The 23,146-nt window shown below is 37.7% G+C and overlaps 3 protein-coding genes across 4 annotated transcripts; all 3 read left to right on the top strand.

Moving 5' to 3' along the window:
* The first annotated feature begins 859 nt into the window (after positions 1 to 859).
* Positions 860 to 2,583, top strand: LOC130717335 (GDSL esterase/lipase At5g42170-like). The gene is made up of 5 exons (XM_057567536.1): positions 860 to 1,109; positions 1,239 to 1,369; positions 1,663 to 1,896; positions 2,006 to 2,267; positions 2,366 to 2,583. The coding sequence occupies exons 1-5, from the start codon at positions 860 to 862 to the stop codon at positions 2,581 to 2,583; spliced, it is 1,095 nt and encodes a 364-aa protein (XP_057423519.1).
* Positions 2,584 to 5,419: 2,836 nt separating this feature from the next.
* LOC130716706 (la-related protein 1C-like) lies at positions 5,420 to 9,769 on the top strand. Of its 2 annotated transcripts, none has more exons than XM_057566709.1 (6): positions 5,420 to 6,212; positions 6,660 to 7,224; positions 7,325 to 7,448; positions 7,538 to 7,628; positions 8,962 to 9,033; positions 9,247 to 9,769. In XM_057566709.1, exons 1-6 carry the CDS (start codon positions 5,700 to 5,702, stop codon positions 9,466 to 9,468), a joined length of 1,587 nt encoding a protein of 528 aa, XP_057422692.1. In that variant the 5' UTR covers positions 5,420 to 5,699; the 3' UTR covers positions 9,469 to 9,769. The 2 variants fall into 2 exon arrangements, with proteins under 2 accessions (XP_057422692.1, XP_057422691.1); XM_057566708.1 differs by having other exon boundaries at positions 5,421 to 6,212; positions 7,304 to 7,448.
* An 8,972-nt stretch (positions 9,770 to 18,741) lies between these two features.
* Positions 18,742 to 21,495, top strand: LOC130720800 (probable cinnamyl alcohol dehydrogenase 6). Its single transcript, XM_057571499.1, has 6 exons — positions 18,742 to 18,921; positions 19,017 to 19,130; positions 19,237 to 19,464; positions 20,070 to 20,358; positions 20,738 to 20,891; positions 21,027 to 21,495. Exons 1-6 carry the CDS (start codon positions 18,827 to 18,829, stop codon positions 21,224 to 21,226), a joined length of 1,080 nt encoding a protein of 359 aa, XP_057427482.1. The 5' UTR covers positions 18,742 to 18,826; the 3' UTR covers positions 21,227 to 21,495.
* Positions 21,496 to 23,146: the final 1,651 nt, after the last annotated feature.

Below are 23,146 nucleotides of genomic sequence, written 5' to 3'. Positions count from 1 at the left end.
AATTAATTTAATGTTAATTATTAAAATTAAAATTAACATTAAATAATATATATAATTATAATTTATAATTGTATAAAGTTATACAGTTGGTAATTAGAGGCATTAAGTTTACCCATTTTAAAATTTGATGGAATGAAATTAAAGATGATATATTTTATCTGAAAAAATTATTTAAAAAAATTATTAGAAAAATTTTAAATTACAACAATTTTAATTTTATCATAATTAAAACCATTCTTAAACATATTAGTCAAACATATATAATAATAAATATTATTCAAAGATATAATTTGAATTCCACTTTTAACTTGTGGGGCCGATATTAGTTGGTAAGATCATGTAAAGCTTAATACTAGAGAATTAGAAAAAAGTTATAAAAAAAAGGAATCTTCTGTTTAATTCTCTTCGGCCTTTCTACAAAAGGATTTTGATTTTTGACCATTGATTTAGATTTTAAATGGTAATGATTATTTTAAGTAAAAATAGATAATTATTATAAAAATACTTTATTCGTTTATACCCGGTTGAATTATCTCTCACCAATTCCCTCTAGCATTTCTACAGCTTATTTCTCATGAGTCGGGATCCTCTCAAGTGTAAAAAAACTTGAGAGTGTCAAGTTTTACCATCTCACCATTAACTTTTGTGTAGATATTAAATGAAAAATAAAATAAAATAAAATTAATGGTGAGATGATGAAACTTGACACTCTCAAGTTTTTTTACACATGAGAGGATCCAAACCCGGTTACTATAACTTTTTTTAATTTATTTTCTTTACTTGAACAAATGGATATATAAGAACAAAGTATTTGCTTATAAATAGACAAAGTTGTAAGAAAATCATTAGGGAAGTGAAAATGGATCACTTATTGTCGGAGAGAACGTTAGTGACAGTTGTTTTGGTTTTCTTTGCTAATAGAGTTCGCAATGCAGAAGCTGTTAATGCCACATATCCTGCATTGTTTGCATTTGGAGACTCAATTCTTGATACAGGAAATAACAACGGTCTTGGGACCTTTTCTAAGTGCAATTTTCCTCCATATGGAGGAGACTTTGGAGAACCTACAGGAAGGTTTTGCAATGGAAAAATTCCAACAGATTTGATAGGTAACTATAACTGTACCGATCATATTGGATATACAATTTTGAATTAAAATAAATAAATATTTTTTATCTCCACTCTAACCAGAGACCATTTCTATCGTTATTAATTTAAATATGAATTGTTTTATGCAGCGGGAGATTTGGGAATCAAGCAAACTGTTCCAGCATATCTATCTGACAATTTATCGGTTGACGACCTTCTAACGGGTGTAAGCTTTGCTTCAGGTGGCTCAGGAAATGATAACCTCACAGCTACCACTTTGGTACGTAGCAGTTCATATACAATATTATTATTGAGTACCTCATCAATTTAGTGTTTTTACAAGATCAATTTAAATATAAAGATATTAAATTAATCGCTTTTTCGTATTTGAGAAATAATAAAATAGTTTTTTATTAGACACTGACGTAAGTAGATGCTCCGATATCTTTCTGTAATTAACCAAAATGATGGGTTACTTTATTATCACTCTCTATTTTTCTATACTCTCTCAAATATTTATATTTCGAATGCTAGTCCGTCATTTAATTTCTTATGTGTTGTTGTCTTTATCAGCAAGTTTTAACATTATCGGACCAACTACAAAATTTCAAAGATTACATACAAAAGTTGAATGCGTCTGTTGGACCACAAAAAGCAGCTTCCATCGTGTCCAACGGCTTGTACCTTTTTTCAGCAGGGAACAATGATATTGCACTTACCTACACTTTGAACTTTGCCGGTAGCACGTCGCAAAATTTCACTAGCTATGCTGATAGCTTAGTTGGCTGGGGTTCAAATTTCCTCAATGTTAGTGAGTAATAGTATCATTCAATTAATTAATCAGTTAATTTTTATCATTCATATTTAGTTTTCATGGAATTAATAATTGATCTTAATTGTTAATCACAACGTGAAGAATTTGTATCAACTCGGAGCACGACATGTGTGGGTTTTAAGCACATTGCCCCTAGGATGCTTGCCCGGACCTAGATCTGTAAAAGGTGGACTTTTTAGAGTGTGCTCAAATGACATCAATGATGAAGCGCAATTCTTCAATACCAAGTTAAAGGAAGAGGTTTCCACATTGAAAAATCAACCCAACCTTCCGAATTTCGATGTTACGTTCATTGATGTCTATAATCCTATGATGAACCTCATACAAAATCCTTCAAGTCAAGGTCATTTTCATTTTTTAATTCTCCATTACTTTAATTTTAATTAAAATAGTTAACAAAGATATTGGTGATTAATATGTTATTTTTGTAATAATTTTCAGGGTTTACAAACATAGACAGCGGGTGTTGTGGGACTGGGTTATTGGAAACCGCATTGCTATGTAACGCGTTGAGCGTTTTATGTCAAAATACATCAGAATACTTATTCTGGGATTCTGCCCATCCAACTCAGAGAGCTTATGAGCTTATTGTCGATGATATACTAAAAGCAAACAATATTCCAAGGTTCTTGGCTGATTCTCGTGCAAATTCTACCTAGCAAGTGGATGCTTTTCGTTTCAAATAAAGCATTGATGCTTTTGTGACTTTTACTAGATGAAAATTTTCCTTCTGTTTGGTGCACTATTTATTACAAAGTGGAAAATCAGGGTAAGGGAACATTATGATAGACAATCAAAATAGTTTAGAGAAGTTACTTTTGTCTATTGTGATTTTGATTTTGACGTGATTTTAAACCATGCATTAACATGCATATATGTTAATGCATGTATTCCTTGTACTAGTCGTTTATAAACACACAAAGTCACAAATAAATAATATTTTTTATGACCTTTTCTAGATGTGTTTTTCTTTCCTTTCATTCTTCTCTCTTATATCTTATCTCTTGTTATAATCTGAGCTAAGTTTTAATCTGAACTTCTTATTTTCTCTCTTATATCTTGTTATCACTTGATTCTAATTCTCAAAAAGGGAAATCTTGAATAGTACATTTAATTGATAAACGCTCCCCATGAGAAATCATGAATAAACTATACTAGCATGTGACTAGTGAATCATGAAGAAGAAAGACCATAATAAATGAACAAACCATAAACCTGTACACACATTATCTCTTTATAGTCTAAGCATTCTTCCATAAGTAATAGATTAAGTTAATACATAATTTCTTCTTTATAAAGAAGAGAGGTGAAATTTCTTTTAGTTTTAATATGATAGGGATATAATAGGGGTTTGCATTCTATAGATTTGTCTCCACTTGAGGATTTTGGATCAAGAAAAAAGATGTTATAGAGTACATCTAAGTATCCAATGGAAATGTGCATACTCTTATATAGCGTTTAGTAGACACATCTGAACAGGAACGAGACATATGAGTTACATTCCACGTTTGTCATGTTTTTTAGATAGAACAAAACATGACAAAAAGCTTATGGAACGGGACACTTTGATTCTGTAGAAAAAAGTGGAACGAAAGAGAACAAAACGGAACACCTTATTAAATATTTTAGAAAGACAAAATTACCTTGAAATATTATCCTATTTCCTTATCTTTACCCTTCCCTCTTCTCTTCTCTGTTACTCATCAAGCCATCTCTTACGTCTGTTTTCCTTTTTTTTCTTATGTATTCTAAAATAGTATGCTCAATGTATTATTTTTTCTGACAAAAACAAATCACATTTTTGTACATCAGATCTCAGAATCTCTCTATCTTCCATTTTTTCCTAAATACTCCATTGTTGTGAATTTGTTCAATCATGGGCACAATCAAAATTCATGGATACCCAGTTACGGGGCATCGAAGCAGACAAAAGAGGGATGAGAGAGAAAGACGAAGAAAGAGACAAGAGAGAGGGACGAGAGGTGGAGGAAGAGATCTAGAGGGGCAGCAGTGACACGCTAATTCACGATGTGGCTCCGTTCGCGGTGGCCTGTGTGAGATTTCCTCTAAGTACATCACCTCTGGGATGCTTGGCTGGAAGAACAATAGCGAGTGGACCTTTTAGGTTGTATTCAAATAAAGTCAATGGAGAAGCGCAAGTGTTCAATACAAAGTTAAAAACAAGGGTTTATACTTTGAAAAATCAAACCAATCTTCCCAATTTTAATGTTACACTCATTGATGTCTATAATCTTATGCTTATACTCATACAAAATCCTTCAAATTCAGGTTAGTTTCATTTTTCAATGCTCTATTACTTTAATTTAAATGCTAGTGTAAGAAGATTAATTAATAGAGAAAATTATTGATTTTTTTAAAAAATTTCAGAGTTTATAAACGTGGCAAACAGGTGTTGTGGTACTGGTTTGATCGAAATTGGAGCGTTATGTAACGTGTTTAGTGGCTTATGTCCAGATGCTTTAAAGTTCATTTTTTGGGATTCTGGTCATCCAACTCAGAAAGCTTATGGGCTCATTGTCGATGTTATAGAAACATAAAACAATATTACAGGCTCTTTTGTTGATTCTCCTGCAAATTCTACCTAAAATTGTAATGAATATGACCTTTACAAAATGCAAGAATTGTTGAAAAATTCTGATTGGACAAATTACAACTTCGTTAAGACTCTTGCATCATGTCATTTTGTTGTAGCGAAGAAACTCTTCTCTTGTTATCACCATCTTATGGTGGTTGTAGAAGTGGAGAAATAACAGCGTGTTTGATTCTCGTGTATGACACTTGAACTTTACCTTGCGACATATCCTTTGTATTGTGTGAGGGTGGACTTGTTGGGTCGCAACACCTAGTAGTTGTGTGCATGCTACCATGGTGGCCCAAGCAGTGACTTGATGGAGGAAATGGTTGAAATCTATGTTGATCATAGTTGAATACGAGGTCAGGATATCATAGGTGTTGGAGGCGTTATTCGTGACCTTACGAGAAGGTGGTTGTATGGATTCTCTGACTGCTTCGGCAAGGGGGATTCCTTTCACGTGGAGCTACTTGCCATAGAGAGATATCTCCCTCTTGCGTTGGAGTTGAGATACATGAAAGTTGTTTGCGCTTTTGATTATAAGCTAATGATATCGTGGATATCATGAGTGATAGTATACAAATAACCATTGGTTGAGAAATGCTACATTCAAGCATATTCCTAGTGATCACAACACAGTGGCAGGTGTTTTAGCTTGCCAGGCTTCACAGGACGGATATGCTATGCAGATTTGGAAGTTTGGATCTTCTTTTATCATTTATTTTATGTGTCAAGACTTACTTAGATATCTCGCGTCTTGGTTTTAAAAGTGTAACAAAAATGATCAAAATCAAATTGCAAAGACCTATTTCCATTTTTTAAAAGAAAAACAAATGAAATCCAAAATTCATTGTGAGAGAGAAGAAATAATAAGTACTAGGTTTATGTCACTTGGTTTGGGTTAGCTGAGTGGTAAAAGGGGGAGAAATAAATAAACAGGTTAACAAAACAGTAACAGAAAGGGAGGAGGGAGAGATCGCAGTTTTTGTGCTGGGAGGAGTCGTTTCTTCCCAAACTAAGATCCGTGTTGTACCCAGAGAAACCCCAAATTCATATTCATAATTATTATTCCATGTTTTTAATTTACTGATTTCTTTATATTTATTTTTTCATGTCTTTGGTTCTATACTGATCCTTCTCTGCAGTTTGTTTCTCACTAGAAAGTAGAAACCCTAATTATCAATGATTACCGCTGCTAAATCTTCCTCCAATCATCACTCGCCAACCACTGCTCCGTCACCGGTGCCGTCTGGGCCGCGAAAAAACCTTCCCTCCCCGTGGGCTCAGGTCGTTCGCGGCGGCGACACGGACTTCACTGCCGCCGTCGGCATTCATGAATCGCCACCATCGTCATCGTCCTCTTCCTCGTCCCTTGCTACCGGCGCTGCTGAACAAGCGCCTGCCGCCTCTGAACCAGCGCAGTCATCATCCCCGAAGGTGGTTCCTGCCTCGCCGCCGCCAGTGCATAATTCTAATACCATCGCTGTTGTAGATAGCTCTGATACTGGTGATGGCAATGCGGTTTGTTCTAAGAAGCCAGTGTGGAACAAGCCCTCAAATGGCGTCGTTGAGGTCGGTCCTGTGATGGGTGCTGAATCATGGCCAGCTTTGTCTAAACCCACCAAAGCTTCTGGTAAATTGCCAGCTGAATCCTCTTCCAAGACTGCTGTTGATGGATCACTCTCCACTTCCATGGTTTGGTTCAGATACATTCCCTAATTATCTTATTAGTGTTTTTATTTTAATTTTTAGAGGTAGATTTTCTGTTCAGTTAATATTTTTTCATAATTAACTAGAAAGTATGAAAGGGTCGTAAGATGAGTCCCCTGTTATCTGCTATTACTCAATCCAGGAACATTGTAGTCAGTGTGCTATTGCAAAATGTGTTTCTGTAGACTTGGGTTTACGTTAAATCCCGTTCATTGTAACATATTATGGAGTGTGTTTATGATTAAATTACATATATGAATATGATATATGACAATATTATGCTATCCAGTTTGTGCATAAAGTGGTATTTATTTATGTCCAGCATTATGCAATTATCGAACAGGGGAGATCATTATAAGGAAGGATTTGTATTTTTTTTTTAATAAGCGGGTGAATCTTATCTCGTTGTTTGACTTTTGCGTTATTTTGTAGGGGCCTCGAACTTTGCACTCCCCTCAGAAACAAGGGGCGAGCAATATAAAACCTAATTCTGCCACAAATCACAATGTGCCTAATAGACAAAGACCGATGAGGCGGACGGGGGGCAGCAACATTGGATCTGGCCCTGATCAGAGCAGCTACTCCAACCCTCCCCCACCACCGCCACCACCTCCATTTCCTGTATATCAGCTCCCTCCAGTTAGTTATGCTAATATGGTACCAAGTATCCCTGACCCTTCTCGGCGAGATCATTACCGGAACAATAACTGGGATGCAAGACCATTAGTTGGGGGTTTTGTTCCAAGGATGAATGAACAGCGGGGATCCTCTCGCAGGGGTAATTTTGGGGCCCATCCACGAGGGGACAGTTCCTATCATAATAATCATGGTGGCAGGCGTGATCAGGATCGTGAAAGTTATGTGAATCCTAGAGATGCTCATGTACCTCAGCCAAGGATGCCTCCAAGAGGATTATTAAGGCACCCACCACCTAGTACTGCTGCATTTGGGGGTCCTCAGCCCATTGCGCCTTTTCCAAATCCCATTGGTTTTCCTGGTTAGTTTATTTCTCTTTTTCCCCAATTGTGTTTCTATGAAATAAAATATAATTAATGCTTCTTCTTTTCGATTTTTAGAGTTTTATTACTTTCCAGCAGTGCCATTGGAGCACTTTAGGGGTATGCCATTCTTCTCCCAAAACCCTTCTCCTGCAACATTTTTCCCAGCTTCAGAACCTCCTCTTCCCAATATGATAGTCAAGCAAATTGATTATTATTTTAGGTAAACTTAATTTGTTGCATGTTATTTTGTTAGTTAACGAATCTTTGACAATTGAATTCGCTATTTATTCCTTATTTGTTTTTTGACAGTGATCTTAATTTAGTGAAAGATGAGTATTTAAGGTCCAACATGGATGAACAGGGTTGGGTTCCAATTACGTTGATAGCAAACTTTCCTCGGGTGAGTTAATTGTTCTTTGATTAAGCAAACTTTTCTGTTGTACCTTTGATTATGTTATACTTTTCTGTTGTACCTTTGATTATGTTATACTTCTTTGTTGCTTTTATTTAATCGTGGATTGTGCTAATCACTTACTTGCAGTGCATATATATAATATATAGATAGTTGCTATTGAGGATTTTCATTTACATAGCTGACCCTAAAGCTTATGTAGAAGTAGTTATAGTCAAGATTGTCAAATTTGAGATTTTAAGAAAAGTCCGGAGTGTCCAAAAACTCGACTAGTAAACTCATAAAAGTTTAAATCATGCAAAAACAATATTTAGAAAACCACAATAATAGATCACAGTATTTTACCATGATAGATTGTTGTAAATCTCATGCTTAAAGCTTTGAAATTTGTTGTTTAACTTGCAACACTTTTCTAATCATGCTGTGCAAAATTTCGGTTTTTAAGTTTTTTCATTATCCATTGCTTCAGTGAGATTTAGACAGTGTTTAAGATTGTTCCGCGTCAAAGTCTTTTTTTTCAGGATTACTTTGTTCTTGTAGTTTTTCTCCTCACTGTCACAATTTCATTGTCATTGACCTTGAAATCTTCATATTCAATATATGGATTGCTGACACTATGGATTGCAGAAAGCCTGAAAGGAACTGGTCCAGAATGGTTATGTGCTTGAGTGAGCTTTAGATATTGTGTTTGTTTTGCAATTTATTCGTGGAGATCTTTTACACTCCTTGTGATGTTCAATTCAAATGCATTGGACTTGTGCTATAAGAATTTATGCTACTTTGAACTTGCAACACCACATGGATAGTCTAGTGCAACTATTCCCAGTGATGTGATGATGGCTGTAGCAAAATAGTGAGCACAGTTGTTACAAACATGCACACACAATATTAATGTTACTAGAACTCTGGCTTGACTGCACTTTTTTTAGTAGAACTGAAATAATGTAGTTATTATTCTTCTACTCCCATTCAAAACATCATGGTATGTGTACACCATTATATCATTGTTTCAATGCGCAACTGTATTTATGATTTAGTCTCTACTTGTCTATTTGTGTGCTTAACCAAACCTCCCCGCACCTCACCATGCATGCACCAAAAAAAATATGGTACCTTTGATCAACATCTAATTTATTGCCAATGCTCCGCATAAAATAGTTATAAGAGTACACTATGAGTTGTAAAGTGTTATTGACCATTTTCTACTGATTTTGCTCTTGTAATCCATCAATAGTCAGATTTTTCTATAGGGATGACATTTGTATATTTATAACTCCTGAGCACCTAAGTTTGTTGTTTTCTTTATAATATCTTTTTGCAGGTTAGGAGTTTGACAAGCAACATCCAGTTAATATTGGATTCGTTAAGAACTTCTACTGTTGTGGAAGTGCAGGTTAGTTCTCATATGACAGTATTTTTCATGGATCAATCTTTCATATCTTACACTTCGCACGCTTTCTGTACATGTCTTACACTTCGCACGCTTTCTGTACATGAATCACATCACATCAGTTCCATGGCATGTTGTGAAATAGCAATGATACATTGGCTAAGTTTGAAGTCTGAAAACTAATGCTAATATTTCTTACTTTGCTGCTGGCCGCAGGGTGACCTGTTGAGGAGGCGTAATGACTGGATGAGATGGCTTCCCTCTGCTCAGCTTCGGGCTGATTCTAGTTCTTTAGCTCCGGGTAGATCAAGATATGCTAACTTGGAAGCTGATTTCCAAACTCTCTCCGTGGAAGAAACAACTAATGATGAAGGTCCAAAGACTTTTAGTCAGTCTCAACTCCCAAATGGCAGTGATGCTGCAGGGAACAACAACTAAAACTCTACTGACATAATCTTCTCCCTGAATTTACTTAGCCTTGTCTAGTGTTCAGTATTTGGCCCTGCGTGATTCATAATTTTGAGAGTTTTTCTTCCCTCTTTTTTGGAGGTGATGGGGTGATGGGAATAGAGGCTGTGTGGAAGTTCCTTCTTTCTACAGTCATGAGCTCAATTTTGATAGTAATTGAGTCAAGTAGTGCAAACAAATAAGAATTTTTTGCTATTATTTTGGTCTACAAATAGGAGAAATTAACAACAAAATTTCGGAATTTTGGTTGAAATGGATTTTTTTGAGATTATTGGTTTGTATAGCTTATTTTTTTGCTCTTGGTGAATTTTCTTTTGATGGTTTGTGGTGGCATGTGGTTGTTATTGAATAATTGGCTATATATAAAGGTTCTAGGTTATATTATTGATAGTGTTGTTTCTACTTTTGACCTTGTGTTTGGAGTACTCCTGGTCTCAGTTCTGTGCAGGCAACAATTCAAAAAAAAAAATTGCAAATTCAAGGTTTGTCAGCAACCATGAGAACATGCAAGAAAACTTGCAAAATTCAAGGTACCCATCCACGTCAGATCGTATACGTCCAAAACTACCCCATTTTGCTACATAAAATTTTTTTTCACCCCTTTTTGCTAATTAATTTTTTTAACATTATTTAGAAAAAAACCTAAATATGTTTGAGGTCCCTTCATTTTAGGGCACTTTTGGTTTAGGCCTGCAGAAGTATTTTTTTTTACATTCTTAAATGAAAAATAATAGTATGCTTTTAGTCCCTGTCGTCAAAGTCCGTTGGAAAAAATTTGACTCAACAAACGGAGGTTGACGTGAACACTTGACACCTCATCAGGTGGGTCCACTAGGTGCTCACATGGAAATGTGAAGAGAAATTTGAAAATGTCCAAAATTAGTTTTGTTACGGAATATGGACGGAAATCCAAAACTGCAAAAGACAATAAATATGAGACTAAAATTGGGATTTTCAAAGTTTTGGGACCTCATTTAAACAATCACGTAAAGTGGGGTACCAAAAGTGAAATTAAGCAAATTATGAACGTATATGGGCGGGGTTAAGCTTTGGCCGGGAGTTTTTAGAGTTTTTGGATATTTTGTATTTGATGTATCCTCAGTTCCTCACCTATGGCTGAGATGTTTTTCTCATGTTCATTGTTGAATGAAATTGTTGAGTTTCAAAAAAAAATGTATAATTTATTTTAATTATTTTCAAATATAAATAAGAGGCATTTTCTTTTCATGTGAAGATCTTATAACAGTGTTTTGTTCCGTTCTCTTGTGTTCCATGCATCTTTTTTTCACGGAACCAAAGTGTATCATTCAAAGAGTCTTAACTTGTTATTATGTGTCATGTTCCAACCTTTCTGCCAAACAATACATAATACCTAAGTTATAATACAAGTCATGTCTGATTGCATCATTGGGTATTTGAGGGTCTTTTTCGATTTATTTACACATTAGTTTCTCTTTCATCTCATTCTTAATTTTTATATTTATCATGTCTTTTTATATCACATCATCTTTATATTTTTCATTTTTATACTTTTTCTTCTTATCTCTCAAATTAAAGTGTGGATGGAAATTGATGAGTGAATAACAATTTATTGTTTTTTTTTTTGGTCAAAACAATTTATTGTTTGAAGATATCATATTTGTTTTCACATAGGACGTGTACGGTAGAGAGGATAATAATATCTTAATTTAAAATATTTTTGTCTTGTGAATTCAAATATTGCAAAACGTCCATTCATACCGAGTTATATTCTATTATAAAAAAACCTCATTGACTGTGTGTTCATACTTCATACTCCACACTTCACACCCATAGAAAAATAAAGAAGACCTAGAAATCACATAAAACAAAACAACAATGCCTTGAAATTTCTGGAGTGACTTTGACCGATCGAGTAGGACCAGCAACTTCAAGTCTTCAACAACCTAAAAATGTTGTGTGTGTCATGATAAAAACTAAAAAGTAAGGATATATATAGGGAGGGGAGATCCTGGATAAAGTAACCAATTTTCAACAACTTCAAGTAGCCAATTTTGAATTATATATTGCTACATAAGAAACCATTTATAACTTCTCATTTTAAATATATTTCATATTTAAATTTCTATAAGGTCTATTGACTAAGTTTTTTGTACTTCACTTTTCAACAACTACTGGGTAGTTAGCGCCTAGCGGTATAGTCTGGAGACATACACAAATCAACCTTTTATACCCTCTTATACACTATGTTTGATAGAGAAGAGAGAGTAGAGAAAAAAGACGAAGAGTAAAGAGAAATAAATTAATATAGTAGTAGTTTTTATAAGTTGTTTGGTATGATATAAAGACAAGAGAGATAATGATTATGAATCTCTCTCTTCTCATTTGATTGAATAGAGAATGAAAATAGAGAAGATTGATTTTGTGCAAAAATAAAATTTTACCCACACATATATAGATATTTGTACTGTTAATAATAGGGGTATCATGGAAAATGTTAAAAAGTTGATGCACCGGCTGACTTTCTTCTCAATTTAGAGATGATTCAATAAAGTAGTGGGACCCATATTTTAAGTTTTATGTCTCATCTATAGTGTTTACGAATTGGGTCGTTAAATGAGACTTTTTTATCTAGATGGTGTAATTTGGAAAATTTATTACTAAAATGGAGCAACTTTTTTTTATTTACAGGTTTAGTGTAAATCGTCAATCTCATTGGTGATATCATCTTTTTTTTCTTTTGCTTTTTGTGAAATCGCCACTACCAGTGGCGACACCCTATAATTTTTTTATTTTTTTTTACTTTATTTGTTAGTGACGGAATTGTATCCGTCACAAAATCCTAATATAATATAAAAGGTATTGGTGACCCAATGTGAAGAGAGATAGCATTCGTCACAAAATGTCTAGCGACGGAATTCTATTTGCGACGAAGTATATTTCGTCTCAAAATCCCAGTGAATAATGAAAAAGAAGTTAGCGACGAAAATTGAAGTGTGAATACATCCGCTGCAAAAGTTTTAGCGACGGAATTTGTGACGGACACATTTCCGTCACTAATAAACAAAGTCAAAAAAAAAAATTTGGTGTCGCCACTGGTATTGGCGATTTCATAAAAAAAAATTAAAAAAAAAAGAGATATCGCCACTTCAAGTGGCGATTTACACTACTTTTGTAATTAAAACAAAAGTTGCACTAGTTTGGTAATTTTCTTTGAAAATTGTACTAACCATGTAAAAAAGTCGTTAAATGATTTAAGGCACCCGAGCATCTCCAATGCTAGTTCTTAATTGTTAGTTCTTAGCACTATTTATGTGAGCCCGTATTGCCACATGTGCTTAAGTAATTCTCAAACAATTTTGCTTCAACCATGAGTTCTTAGTTCTTAGTTTTTACCATTATTCATTTGGTCTCACCAACCACATTATTTATAGTTTTTATTTTCATAAAGTAATAAAACAAAATTCATAAAGTAATAAAGTAATTTAGATGAGAGAGAAAAAATAATTTTTCATGCTAAGAACTAAAAAAGTAAAACTCCTTATATAAGAACTGAGTTCTTATTTAAGAACTAAGAACTTCATGTCAGCACCTCCAATGGTTAAGAACTCAGTTCTTAGTTCTTAACTCAAAAATAAGAACTAAGAACATTGCATTGTAGATGCTTTAAGGTCCTGATGCACATTTCATTCCAATGGTTTGGGATCTTAGGTCGGACCCACAATAGCCAATATATTTATATTATTTATTTTTACATAATATTAAATTAAATTTAGTTATTAATTCAATACAACTTAATTAATATTTAAAAAGATATAATATAATTAAAAAGAAAAAAACAATTAAATGGACCCAATAGGGACAAAAATCTGGAAAAAAATGCTGTTTTTTTGGGGAAAAAAGACCCAAATGGGCAAAAAACAACTGGCTCAGCCAGTCACACAAGGCCCAACAGTCTGGTCTGTTACCGGCTGAGCCGGTCAAAGTAAATAAATATATATGGGTCCTTCACCAAAACCGGACAAACCCATCATTCTTCTCTTTCTCTCTTCCTTCACCCTCTGATACTTTCTCTCATCTTCACACACAAACCTTAAATTCCAAACGACACCTCCTTCAAAACCGGCGCCGCCGCCCCACTCCTCTACCACCGCACCTCCACTCTTTATGCTCCCTTCCTCTTCCCCTTCCTCTGTTCACCCAAAACGCAATTCGCACTATGTTCCTCTCTCCACCGCGACCTCTTCTCCTCCACCATCGTACATCCACCTCTGATCTCCGACGATGAAGCCACAGTGAGGATACGGTGAAGCCAGCCAGTCAGCCACAGTGAGGAGAAGATGGCATACACAGTGAGGATAGATCTAGGGTTCAATTTTAATTTTAATTTTTAGGGTTTTTTTTTTCATTTCCTAATCTTTGTAATCTGATCTTTGTAATATGATGTTTGTAATTTGTATATCATTCTTTGTTAATGAAATTGATTCAGTTTCTTTCCCTCCCTATTTTTCACTTTGATTCTGGTATTGAAGGAGAGAGAAAAAATATTATTATATTTAAGATCTCATATTTGAGAGTACCTGAGCTAAGGCACGATTCTTAGCTTTTGTTAAGATCTCATGTCATGTAGGATAGCTCCAATGGTGGGATCTTACAAGATCCGGATCTTATTTTAAGTTTTCAAAATAAGGACTCCATTGTAGATGCTCTAACAAACACTGCGATAGTGTGGAAGTGAGAACTACCATTCTATTTATAATAAAAAGGCTTAAATAAGATTTTTCATCCTGCACGTTACATCATATTTGGTTTTAGTCCTTCGTCGAGTAAATGTGGGGACCCTAATGTTTGAGAACATGGTTGCTTTTAGTCCCTGTCACCGGCATGATTAACGCTGGAGCTCCGTTGATCCCATTGTGTATGCCACATCAATTAATGAGCCCAGTTGGAATTTTTAGCTTAAATTAGTTTTTTGTCCCTATATTGTACAAAAACATTGGTTTTCGTCTTCTCGTTTTTAATCACCTTTAGGTCATGTAAAATTATTTTAGTTGGCCTGCTATAATATTTTTTTGGTTTAAATATGTTAATGTACTTACATAAAGGTCAAATTCAAATAGGTTACATAAAGGTCAAATTCAAATAGGATTTTAGAAGAAAAAAAAAATCTGTTCTTAGCAATTTTATTAAGAATAAGTGAGTTATGGTGCTTATAGATCCACGTAGATTTTCAACATAATTTTTGATATTTTTCCTCCCACAACCACTATCCAAAGCGCAAGATGTTGTGAGAGGCAATGACATTTCAATGGTGGGTGAGTGATCAGGATGACCAAGCTACCCGGTGAGAAGGGGTAGCAGAGAGAAGCGGGGGACTAGTGAGTCGGCGAGCTGGACGTTCCCGGGAGGGGCTCCTGCAAGAGACTCCTATGCTAAAGTAAGTAGAGGTATGAGGAATGACTAAGTGAAGAAGTGAAGAGAATGAGTTACCTTAACATGGAGGAGGAGCCCTCCTTATATATATGAAGGGAAATTAGGGTTGGAGCCATGCAACGTCAAGCATGGCCCGTACTTGGTTCCTCCTGGGTCGTTGGATCCTCTGTTGCTCCCTGCCGCAAAGCAGTGATCCAATGGTCTAGGGTTCCTTGAGATTCGTGCCTCCAACCACTGGTACCGTAGGGTGGTTGAGATAGGTCAACCCTTACATGGTGGGCCCGGTGATTGTCTTGTACTCAAAATGGAAGTCTCCCACGTCCCAAGCGGGCTGGGAGGAGGTAGCGATCGTTTAGTGGGTGATCGTCCCATTAGGTCCACTCTGGTCGTCTGTGCCAGAGTTTCCTAGAGTGGTGATCGTCCACAGGCGGTGGTGGCCGTTCCAATAGGTTTTCGCCTTGGGCCCGCTCTGGTCGTCCGTGCTAGGGCTTCCTAGAACAGTAGTCCCCCAGCTCTGGTCCACTGCCACAGTGGAGCATGAGCTTTAAGGGCGGCGTTCTCGCGGAGGAGTTACTGGGGTTCCTGGAACAGTCATACATGTCCTGTACGCGGGTGGCTCCCAGTCGTTTGATCCTCTGTCATTCTTGCGGCGCCAGTGAGATCTCACGGTCCAGGATTCCCCGTGTGGTAGGTTCAGTCCCTTGCTTTCCAGGGTGGTTGAGGGAATTCAACTCCTATGTCCTGGGTCCTACCGTTGTCCTTTGTGGGAGTGTGAGACCGGACCTAGGTATTTCCCAAGTTCCTAGAACACTAGTCCCCCAGCTCTTGCCCAATGATTCAGTGGGGCATGAGCTTAAGGGTGATCTTCCCACCCGATCTCCCTACAACTTGTGATGTGGGTCTATGGGTGGACGGTTGTGCGGTATGCGCGCTCCTTCCCTCCCCTTCCTTCTGGTCTAGACCAGGTCATAGAAATAGGGAGCGTAGAGTTAGAAGACGACTTCCTTTAGATTCGATCCCGTTTTAGGGCGGTGCCTTTGTGGAGCTTGAGCTACGAGATTGGGCTGATCGTCCTCGGGGGACAGTCAGTATTGGAGGCTCCCAGAACAGTAGTCCCCTAGCTCTGGTCCACAAGGGTTGTGGAGCTTGAGCTACAAGAGTTTAGAGGTCAGGAAAGGAGTTGGCGCCTGATACGAGGGTGGTGTGACCCGATTGCAGATTCAGGGCTGAACTCGGTTGGCCTTCAACCTGATCGCTCGTGCGGTATGGAGTGGGAATAATGTGATTGCTTAGGCGGTCAGGGTTGATCGTCCTTAGTCTTGGTCGGGTGAGGAGACAGTGTGATCGACCCAGGGAGTGATCGGCTGGAGCATCTCCCAGAACAGTGTTGTGTAGTCCCCTAGCTCTGGTCCACAAGGGTTGTGGGGCTTTGAGCTATGAGAATCTAGAGTTCAGGTTACGAGGGCGGTGTGACCCGATTGCGGATACATGGCTGAACCCGGTTGGACCCCAACCCGATCGCTCGTGCGGTATGGAGCGGAAATGCTTTGACACTCGATTGTTTCGAGATAGTTGAGTTTCTGAATCTTTTGGGACCCGACCTAAATGCTTGGTTTTAGTGGGATGATCGGTCTCGGCTAAGCACTTTGACACTTAGGGTTTTTAGTATTTTCGTTATCCGCTCGATGAGGAATTTGAGTCTTCAGGGATTCTCCCTATCTTTTCTTCGTCTTCGTTGTCTTCTCCTTCTTAGTTCCTTTTTATCCGCTCGACGAGGCATTCGCGTGCTCAGAGGGATTTCTCGGCAATCATCCTCGGCTAAGCGTTTTGAAGCTTAGGGGTTATGTTCGTCCTCAAGTAAGTGTCCGAACACTTGGAAATTTGTCTTTGTTTCCGTTCTTGCCGAGTATTAAGACACTCGAGGGGGATTTAACTTCATGTTCTCTCCCTCTGTGCATTGACACACTCGAGGGGATTTGGTCTTCACATCCTCCCCCGCCAAATGTTGAGACATTCGGGGGAGGGATTTTGTCTTCATCCAATCCGCTCTCGTCGAGCGTTAGAACACTCGAGGGGATCTTATCTTCATATCCTTTCTCACTGACGTTGAGACGCTCGGGGGGATTTTATCTTCATATCCCTCTCGCCAAGCATTGAGATGCTCGGAGAGGATTTCTTCTTCATCTCCCTGTCGCCGAGCATTGCGATGCTCGGGGATGATTTTTTCTTCATCACCCTCTCATCGAGCAATGCGACGCTCGAGGGAATTTCTTCTTCATCTACCCTTCGTCGAGCGTTGCGATGCTCGGGGATGATTTTTTCTTTGTCTCCCTCTCGTCGAGCAATGCGATGCTCGGGGGAATCTCTTCTTCATATCCCCTTCGACGAGCGTTGCGATGCTCGGGGAAGATTGCTTCTTTATTTCCCTTTCATCGAGCGTTGAGGCACTCGGAGGGGACTTTCAACTCTCTGTTGCCTCAACTAGTTTATTAGTCTCAATAGGTCTCTTCGTGCCCGACCTGGTTTATGCTCGGCAAGACTTTTAGTTCTTCGGTCCCTCAACCAATTAATTAGTTTGAAGAGGTCTTTATCGTGTCCGGTTGGGTCTTTTATTTCTTCGGTGCCTCAACCAATTAATTGGTTTGAAGAGGTCTTTATCGTGCCCGGTTGGGTCTTTTATTTCTTCGGTGCCTCAACCAATTAATTGGTTTGAAGAGTTCTTTATCGTGCCCGGTTGGCTCTTTTTTTTCTTCAGTGCCTCAACCAATTAATTGGTTTGAAGAGGTCTTTATCGTGCCCGGTTGGGTCTTTTATTTCTTTGGTGCTTCTTCGGTTGATCAAGTTGTTGTTAAAAATCTCCAGATCTGATGCTCCATCTTCTTCTTTCACCCGATCCGCATAGTCTCCTCGATGGTTGCTTTTGTTGTGAAGCTGTCTTGCTGCCAGCGGAGTGGTAGTGAGCTTTTTCCAAAATGTGGTGAAGGAGAAGTTTTAACGGTCCCCACAGACGGCGCCAATTGATCAGGATGACCAAGCTACCCGGTGAGAAGGGGTAGCGGAGAGAAGCGGGGGACTAGTGAGTCGGCGAGCTGGACGTTCCCGGGAGGGGCTCCTGCAAGAGACTCCTATGCTAAAGTAAGTAGAGGTATGAGGAATGACTAAGTGAAGAAGTGAAGAGAATGAGTTACCTTAACATGGAGGAGGAGCCCTCCTTATATATATGAAGGGAAATTAGGGTTGGAGCCATGCAACGTCAAGCATGGCCCGTACTTGGTTCCTCCTGGGTCGTTGGATCCTCTGTTGCTCCCTGCCGCAAAGCAGTGATCCAATGGTCCAGGGTTCCTTGGGATCCGTGCCTCCAACCACTAGTACCGTAGGGTGGTTGAGATAGGTCAACCCCTACATGGTGGGCCCGGTGATTGTCTTGTACTCAAAATTGAAGTCTCCCCCGTCCCAAGCGGGCCAGGAGGTGGTAGCGATCGTTTAGTAGGTGATCGTCCCATTAGGTCCACTCTGGTCGTCCGTGCCAGAGTTTCCTAGAGTGGTGATCGTCCACAGGCGGTGGTGGCCGTTCCAATAGGTTTCCGCCCTGGGCCCGCTCTGGTCGTCCGTGCCGGGGTTTCCCAGTGAGAAGTGAGAACATCCATCATAAAAAGAAATAAGAAAAATCCTTTTTTAATCTGCAGAGTCAGGATTCCTACTTATTTTTAATTTCTTTGTATTTTATTATGCAATTGGCTCGTTTGCAGTGAAGAAGTCACTTTAATTTTAAAAAATAAAGTATGTCACCGATCACGTACCAAACTCTGTCTATAAATATGAAGGTTCATAACTCACTTTGCTCCAACCCAGCCTAATCCTACATATCGAGAAATTGTTGTTTGTGCAATAACTATTCTATCAGCCACTCTGCATCATGGCTCAGACTACACCAAATCACACACAAACCGTGTCTGGTTGGGCAGCTCATGATACTTCTGGCAAGATTACTCCATTCACATTCAAAAGAAGGTAATATATAATTTGAAATTTCTTCTTTCTTCTTTGATAAAATGCAAACAATGATGTTTTTATAACCACACTATCTTTGATGGACACATATGCAGGGAGAACGGGGTTAACGATGTGACCTTCAAGATCTTGTACTGTGGGATTTGCCACACTGACCTCCACTATGCCAAAAATGAATGGGGTATCACTAATTACCCTGTTGTACCCGGGTAAGTAGTTAGCATAGATTAAATTGCACAACCAAGTCATATTAATATATAGAAATGTGCAATTAAGTATTTATCTTGATTAATGTATTTCTGTACATGTGTGTAGGCACGAGATGATTGGGGTGATAACCAAGGTGGGAAGTGCTGTGAAGGGGTTCAAGGAAGGAGACAGAGTAGGGGTGGGGTGTTTGGCAGCAACTTGTTTGGATTGTGAGCACTGCAACGATGACCAAGAGAATTACTGTGAAAAGTTGCAGTTTAGTTACAATGGAGTTTTCTGGGATGGCAGCATCACCTATGGTGGTTACTCCTCCATGATGGTTGCAGATTACAGGTTCAATTCATTATTCATCATTTCAATATATCAATTGAAGTAATACCTATAAAGAAGATAGTGAGTCAAATTAAAGTAATACCTATGAAGAAGATGTGGTCCCTGGTCCATGTGATGTCTGAAGCATATTAAAGTCCTTGTTTTTCTTTTGTCCACACATATATTGAAGTCATCTTCAATGCACCAACACATGTTGTGCAAAAATATGAAAAATAATGAAGGGTCATTCTCAGAGTGAAAGCAGTGTTAGATAGTGGAAATTTATGACAAGCAATACTATAATTCACAGTTTGTCTAATTTACTGTAATTCATATTTGGTGAACCAATGTCCAATACTATTAAAATGACAAACCTAGTGCTATAAAGCTGAAGTAACGTGGTTCATGGAGGGGCTGAACCCACTTTGTGATCGCAATTTCACTTGGTAGGAACCTTACTGTTACTCCGAGGCTCACTCACACCCTCGGTGAACCAACAGTATAATCAATAAAAAATCATGTAAAAATTTAATGTAAAAATTTAATTAGTGTGATTTTTTAGTTCCACTTTTGGGTGTTTTTAAGATCTCTTTTCCCCTCTAAAGATTACTATTTTTGATGTGAAGGTATGTGGTACACATTCCGGAAAACCTGCCAATGGACGCAGCAGCTCCTCTACTGTGCGCAGGAATAACAGTGTTTAGTCCCTTGAAAGACCATGACTTGGTATCATCACCAGGGAAAAAGATTGGGGTGGTTGGTTTGGGAGGCCTTGGACACATAGCCGTCAAATTTGGAAAAGCATTTGGCCACCATGTTACTGTCATCAGCACTTCTCCTTCCAAAGAAGCTGAAGCTAAGCAGCGTTTGGGTGCTGATGATTTCATACTCAGCACCAACCAACAACACTTGCAGGTTCCAATCTTATGCCCAATGCATCTACATAGTTTTAGGCTAAGGTTTTTTTTCCGTTGTCATTATATAATTGATTGATTTGTAGGGGTGTAACTGTACCCGGCCCAGTCCATTAATTCATTCTGGTCCAACTCCATTAAACCGCACTTTTTCGGGATTATTCGGATCTAGAGATAACTTCTGGTTTAAAAAATTGTCCCGATCAATATTTAGGATAGACTGAAAACAAGCGTAACTTATTCCACAAACACCCTAAATTGATCTTTGTGTCTCCTACTTCAGTCCACTGAAATATTTGTTGATGCATTTCGACTTTGTCTAATGGGCCAGAAATATTTGGACCAAATTAAGCTCATTTAGTTAATTTCCTTGTTGACAGAGTGCAAGGAGAAGCCTTGATTTCGTTTTGGACACTGTATCAGCAGAGCATTCTCTGTTGCCTCTATTGGAATTGCTCAAAGTGAACGGGACTTTGTTTATTGTGGGTGCACCGGACAAGCCACTTCAGTTACCTGCTTTCCCATTGATATTTGGTAACATTTTCTAATTAATCAATCAATCACCTTTGGTTTGTCAAGTTAGAAGATTAATTAATTACCAAGAAAAAAAAAGAAGAATAAATTTAGTGACGGTATAGTTGATTGACATTTGTGAGTGATAATTAACAGGGAAGAGATCAGTGAAAGGTGGCATCATCGGAGGAATTAAAGAGACGCAGGAAATGTTGGATGTTTGTGGGAAGCACAATATAACATGTGACATTGAGTTGATCACACCAGATAGAATCAATGAGGCTATGGAGCGTCTTGCTAAGAATGATGTCCGCTACCGTTTTGTCATTGACATTGCCGGCAGCTCAAATAATTGATAAGACTAGTTGTCCCACCCCTACCAATGTTTACGGTTTTAGACTAGCTACTAGTTTTGTTGTTGAGAATGTGAATCTAATCTTTGTTAGAGTTTATATGGTTTAGTGCATGTTTGGGATTCCGTTGGAAACGTGGTGTTTGAATTAACGTGATTTCAGGCAACGTGATTTTAGTATTAATGTGTTTGAATAAACATGATTTATGTTTGGATGATTTGTAACAAACGTGATTGTGAAAAAATGAATATTGTTTGGATGAATGAATCAAATTCACGTTTGGAATTATAATAAGAAAAGAAATTAATGAATGTCAAAATTAATGAATTTTGTCATATGTTTTAACAAAAAAACAAATAGCAACAGCTTTTTCAAAAACAAAACAATAAAAGAGAATAAAAGAGGAAAACAAATTTTACCAGAATTGTTTAAAAAAATAAATTACTAGAACGAACAGAGAAACTGAGAAAGGATCCATTTAATAAAAAAAAAAAATCAGCATGCGAGATCTGAGGAGAAACAAAGGTGAGCGAGGTGCGAACAAAGGAAATCAACACCAGAGGTTCCCCAATGGCAGGGACACCAGCTCCATGGGAAAGGAGGAGCAAGAACGGTAGTCCAGTAGAAGGTTGAGCGCGAACGGCAGAGCTGAACGGCGGACGGAGTGGCACAGATCTGACCAGAGGCCCGTCAACGGCGTGAGTAGCAGCCGCCAAAGCACGGATCTGATGAGATGAGAGGTAAAATGGTGAGAGCGAAAATCAACCCCAAACGCTCAACGCCCAACGCAAAAGCTCAAATTTATCAATTCTAGAAAAACGCGATTATCATGCATATGAGCGTTGGTGCGTTTGAAAAAACGCTGATCCAAACGGTGAACCAAAGCAGATAATTCACGTTGATTGCAACGCAACGCACGTTTGGCCTCCGAAACGCCAATCCAAACAGGCCCTTAATGGTAGAATTCCTACAATTATGAAGCAGTTTTTTTTTTGAAATGATTATGAGCATTGTTTTTTTAGCCATGTTAGTGGTAATAGTGGAGAGGTATGAGCTGTTATATTTTCTTTTGGTGCCTGCTGTTGGTACCTTAATTTAAATGAGGGTATGATACTTTAAATGATGGAAAACCTCTTTATCTCCAATTTTTTTAACTTCAAAAATCTCTAGCACCATCGTTCATGAGCATTTTAGTAGATTATCTCATTATCTTGTCGTTTGCCAGACACCAATTTCCATATCTCACCTTTACTGTGGTCAATAACTCTCTTGTTCTTACATCGCATACATTTCCACTTCCACCACTAGATTCTGGCTTAAAAAGAGATGCAACAACTGGCATGACGTCTAAGATTCCAAGAAAAGTTAAAAGGTCTAATATTCTCTGTTTCTCTGCCCTTCAATTTCACAATTTTATCTAGTCGGGGTACCGTACCCAAAAAAAATTCAGGGTACCACAGAATTTGCCTTTTCTTTTTAGTATTTACCTTTGTTATAGAATTTTAATAAATTGTCAGTTATCATGAGTTTCATGTATTTAAGTGATTTGTATCAATAAAAAAATTGAGTTTCAATTCACCTCTCTCAATTTCCAACATATATCATTTATGATATGTGTAATAAGAGTATTTTCATCTTAGTATCTTAAGCTTAAGTTCTTAATATGTGGGTCCAAACTCCAAAGTGCCACATAAAGTTTAAGCAACGCAAATAATTGATGCAAGTTTTGCTTCAATCTCGAGTTCTTATTTTAATTTCTTTGCACTATTCTTCTGGTCCCAGAACATCACATATATTTATATTTTTCATTTGCATGTAATTTTGATTTAAATTTAACTACTGTTAAATCTCTAAAGCAGAGGAAAAAATGATTTTAATCTAAGACCTAAATAAAGTAAAACGCCTTGTGGAAGAAATTGTATC

The sequence above is a fragment of the Lotus japonicus genome, chromosome 5 (assembly GCF_012489685.1).
Source record: "Lotus japonicus ecotype B-129 chromosome 5, LjGifu_v1.2".
In the NCBI taxonomy this organism is placed as follows: Eukaryota; Viridiplantae; Streptophyta; class Magnoliopsida; order Fabales; family Fabaceae; genus Lotus; species Lotus japonicus.
The sequence above is the reverse complement of the archived record's forward strand: the minus strand, read 5'-3'. Positions and strand labels throughout refer to the sequence as shown.

Bases quoted from the DNA above. Each gene is read 5' to 3' on its own strand.
- LOC130717335 (XM_057567536.1), top strand. From the start codon at position 860: ATGGATCACTTATTGTCGGAGAGAACGTTAGTGACAGTTGTTTTGGTT. The intron at 1,110-1,238 runs GTAACTATAACT...TGTTTTATGCAG, and splicing joins AATTCCAACAGATTTGATAG to CGGGAGATTTGGGAATCAAG. The intron at 2,268-2,365 runs GTCATTTTCATT...AATAATTTTCAG, and splicing joins ACAAAATCCTTCAAGTCAAG to GGTTTACAAACATAGACAGC.
- LOC130716706 (XM_057566708.1), top strand. From the start codon at position 5,700: ATGATTACCGCTGCTAAATCTTCCTCCAATCATCACTCGCCAACCACT. The intron at 6,213-6,659 runs GTTTGGTTCAGA...GTTATTTTGTAG, and splicing joins GATCACTCTCCACTTCCATG to GGGCCTCGAACTTTGCACTC. The intron at 7,449-7,537 runs GTAAACTTAATT...GTTTTTTGACAG, and splicing joins CAAATTGATTATTATTTTAG to TGATCTTAATTTAGTGAAAG.
- LOC130720800 (XM_057571499.1), top strand. From the start codon at position 18,827: ATGGCTCAGACTACACCAAATCACACACAAACCGTGTCTGGTTGGGCA. The intron at 19,131-19,236 runs GTAAGTAGTTAG...ACATGTGTGTAG, and splicing joins AATTACCCTGTTGTACCCGG to GCACGAGATGATTGGGGTGA. The intron at 20,359-20,737 runs GTTCCAATCTTA...CCTTGTTGACAG, and splicing joins CCAACCAACAACACTTGCAG to AGTGCAAGGAGAAGCCTTGA.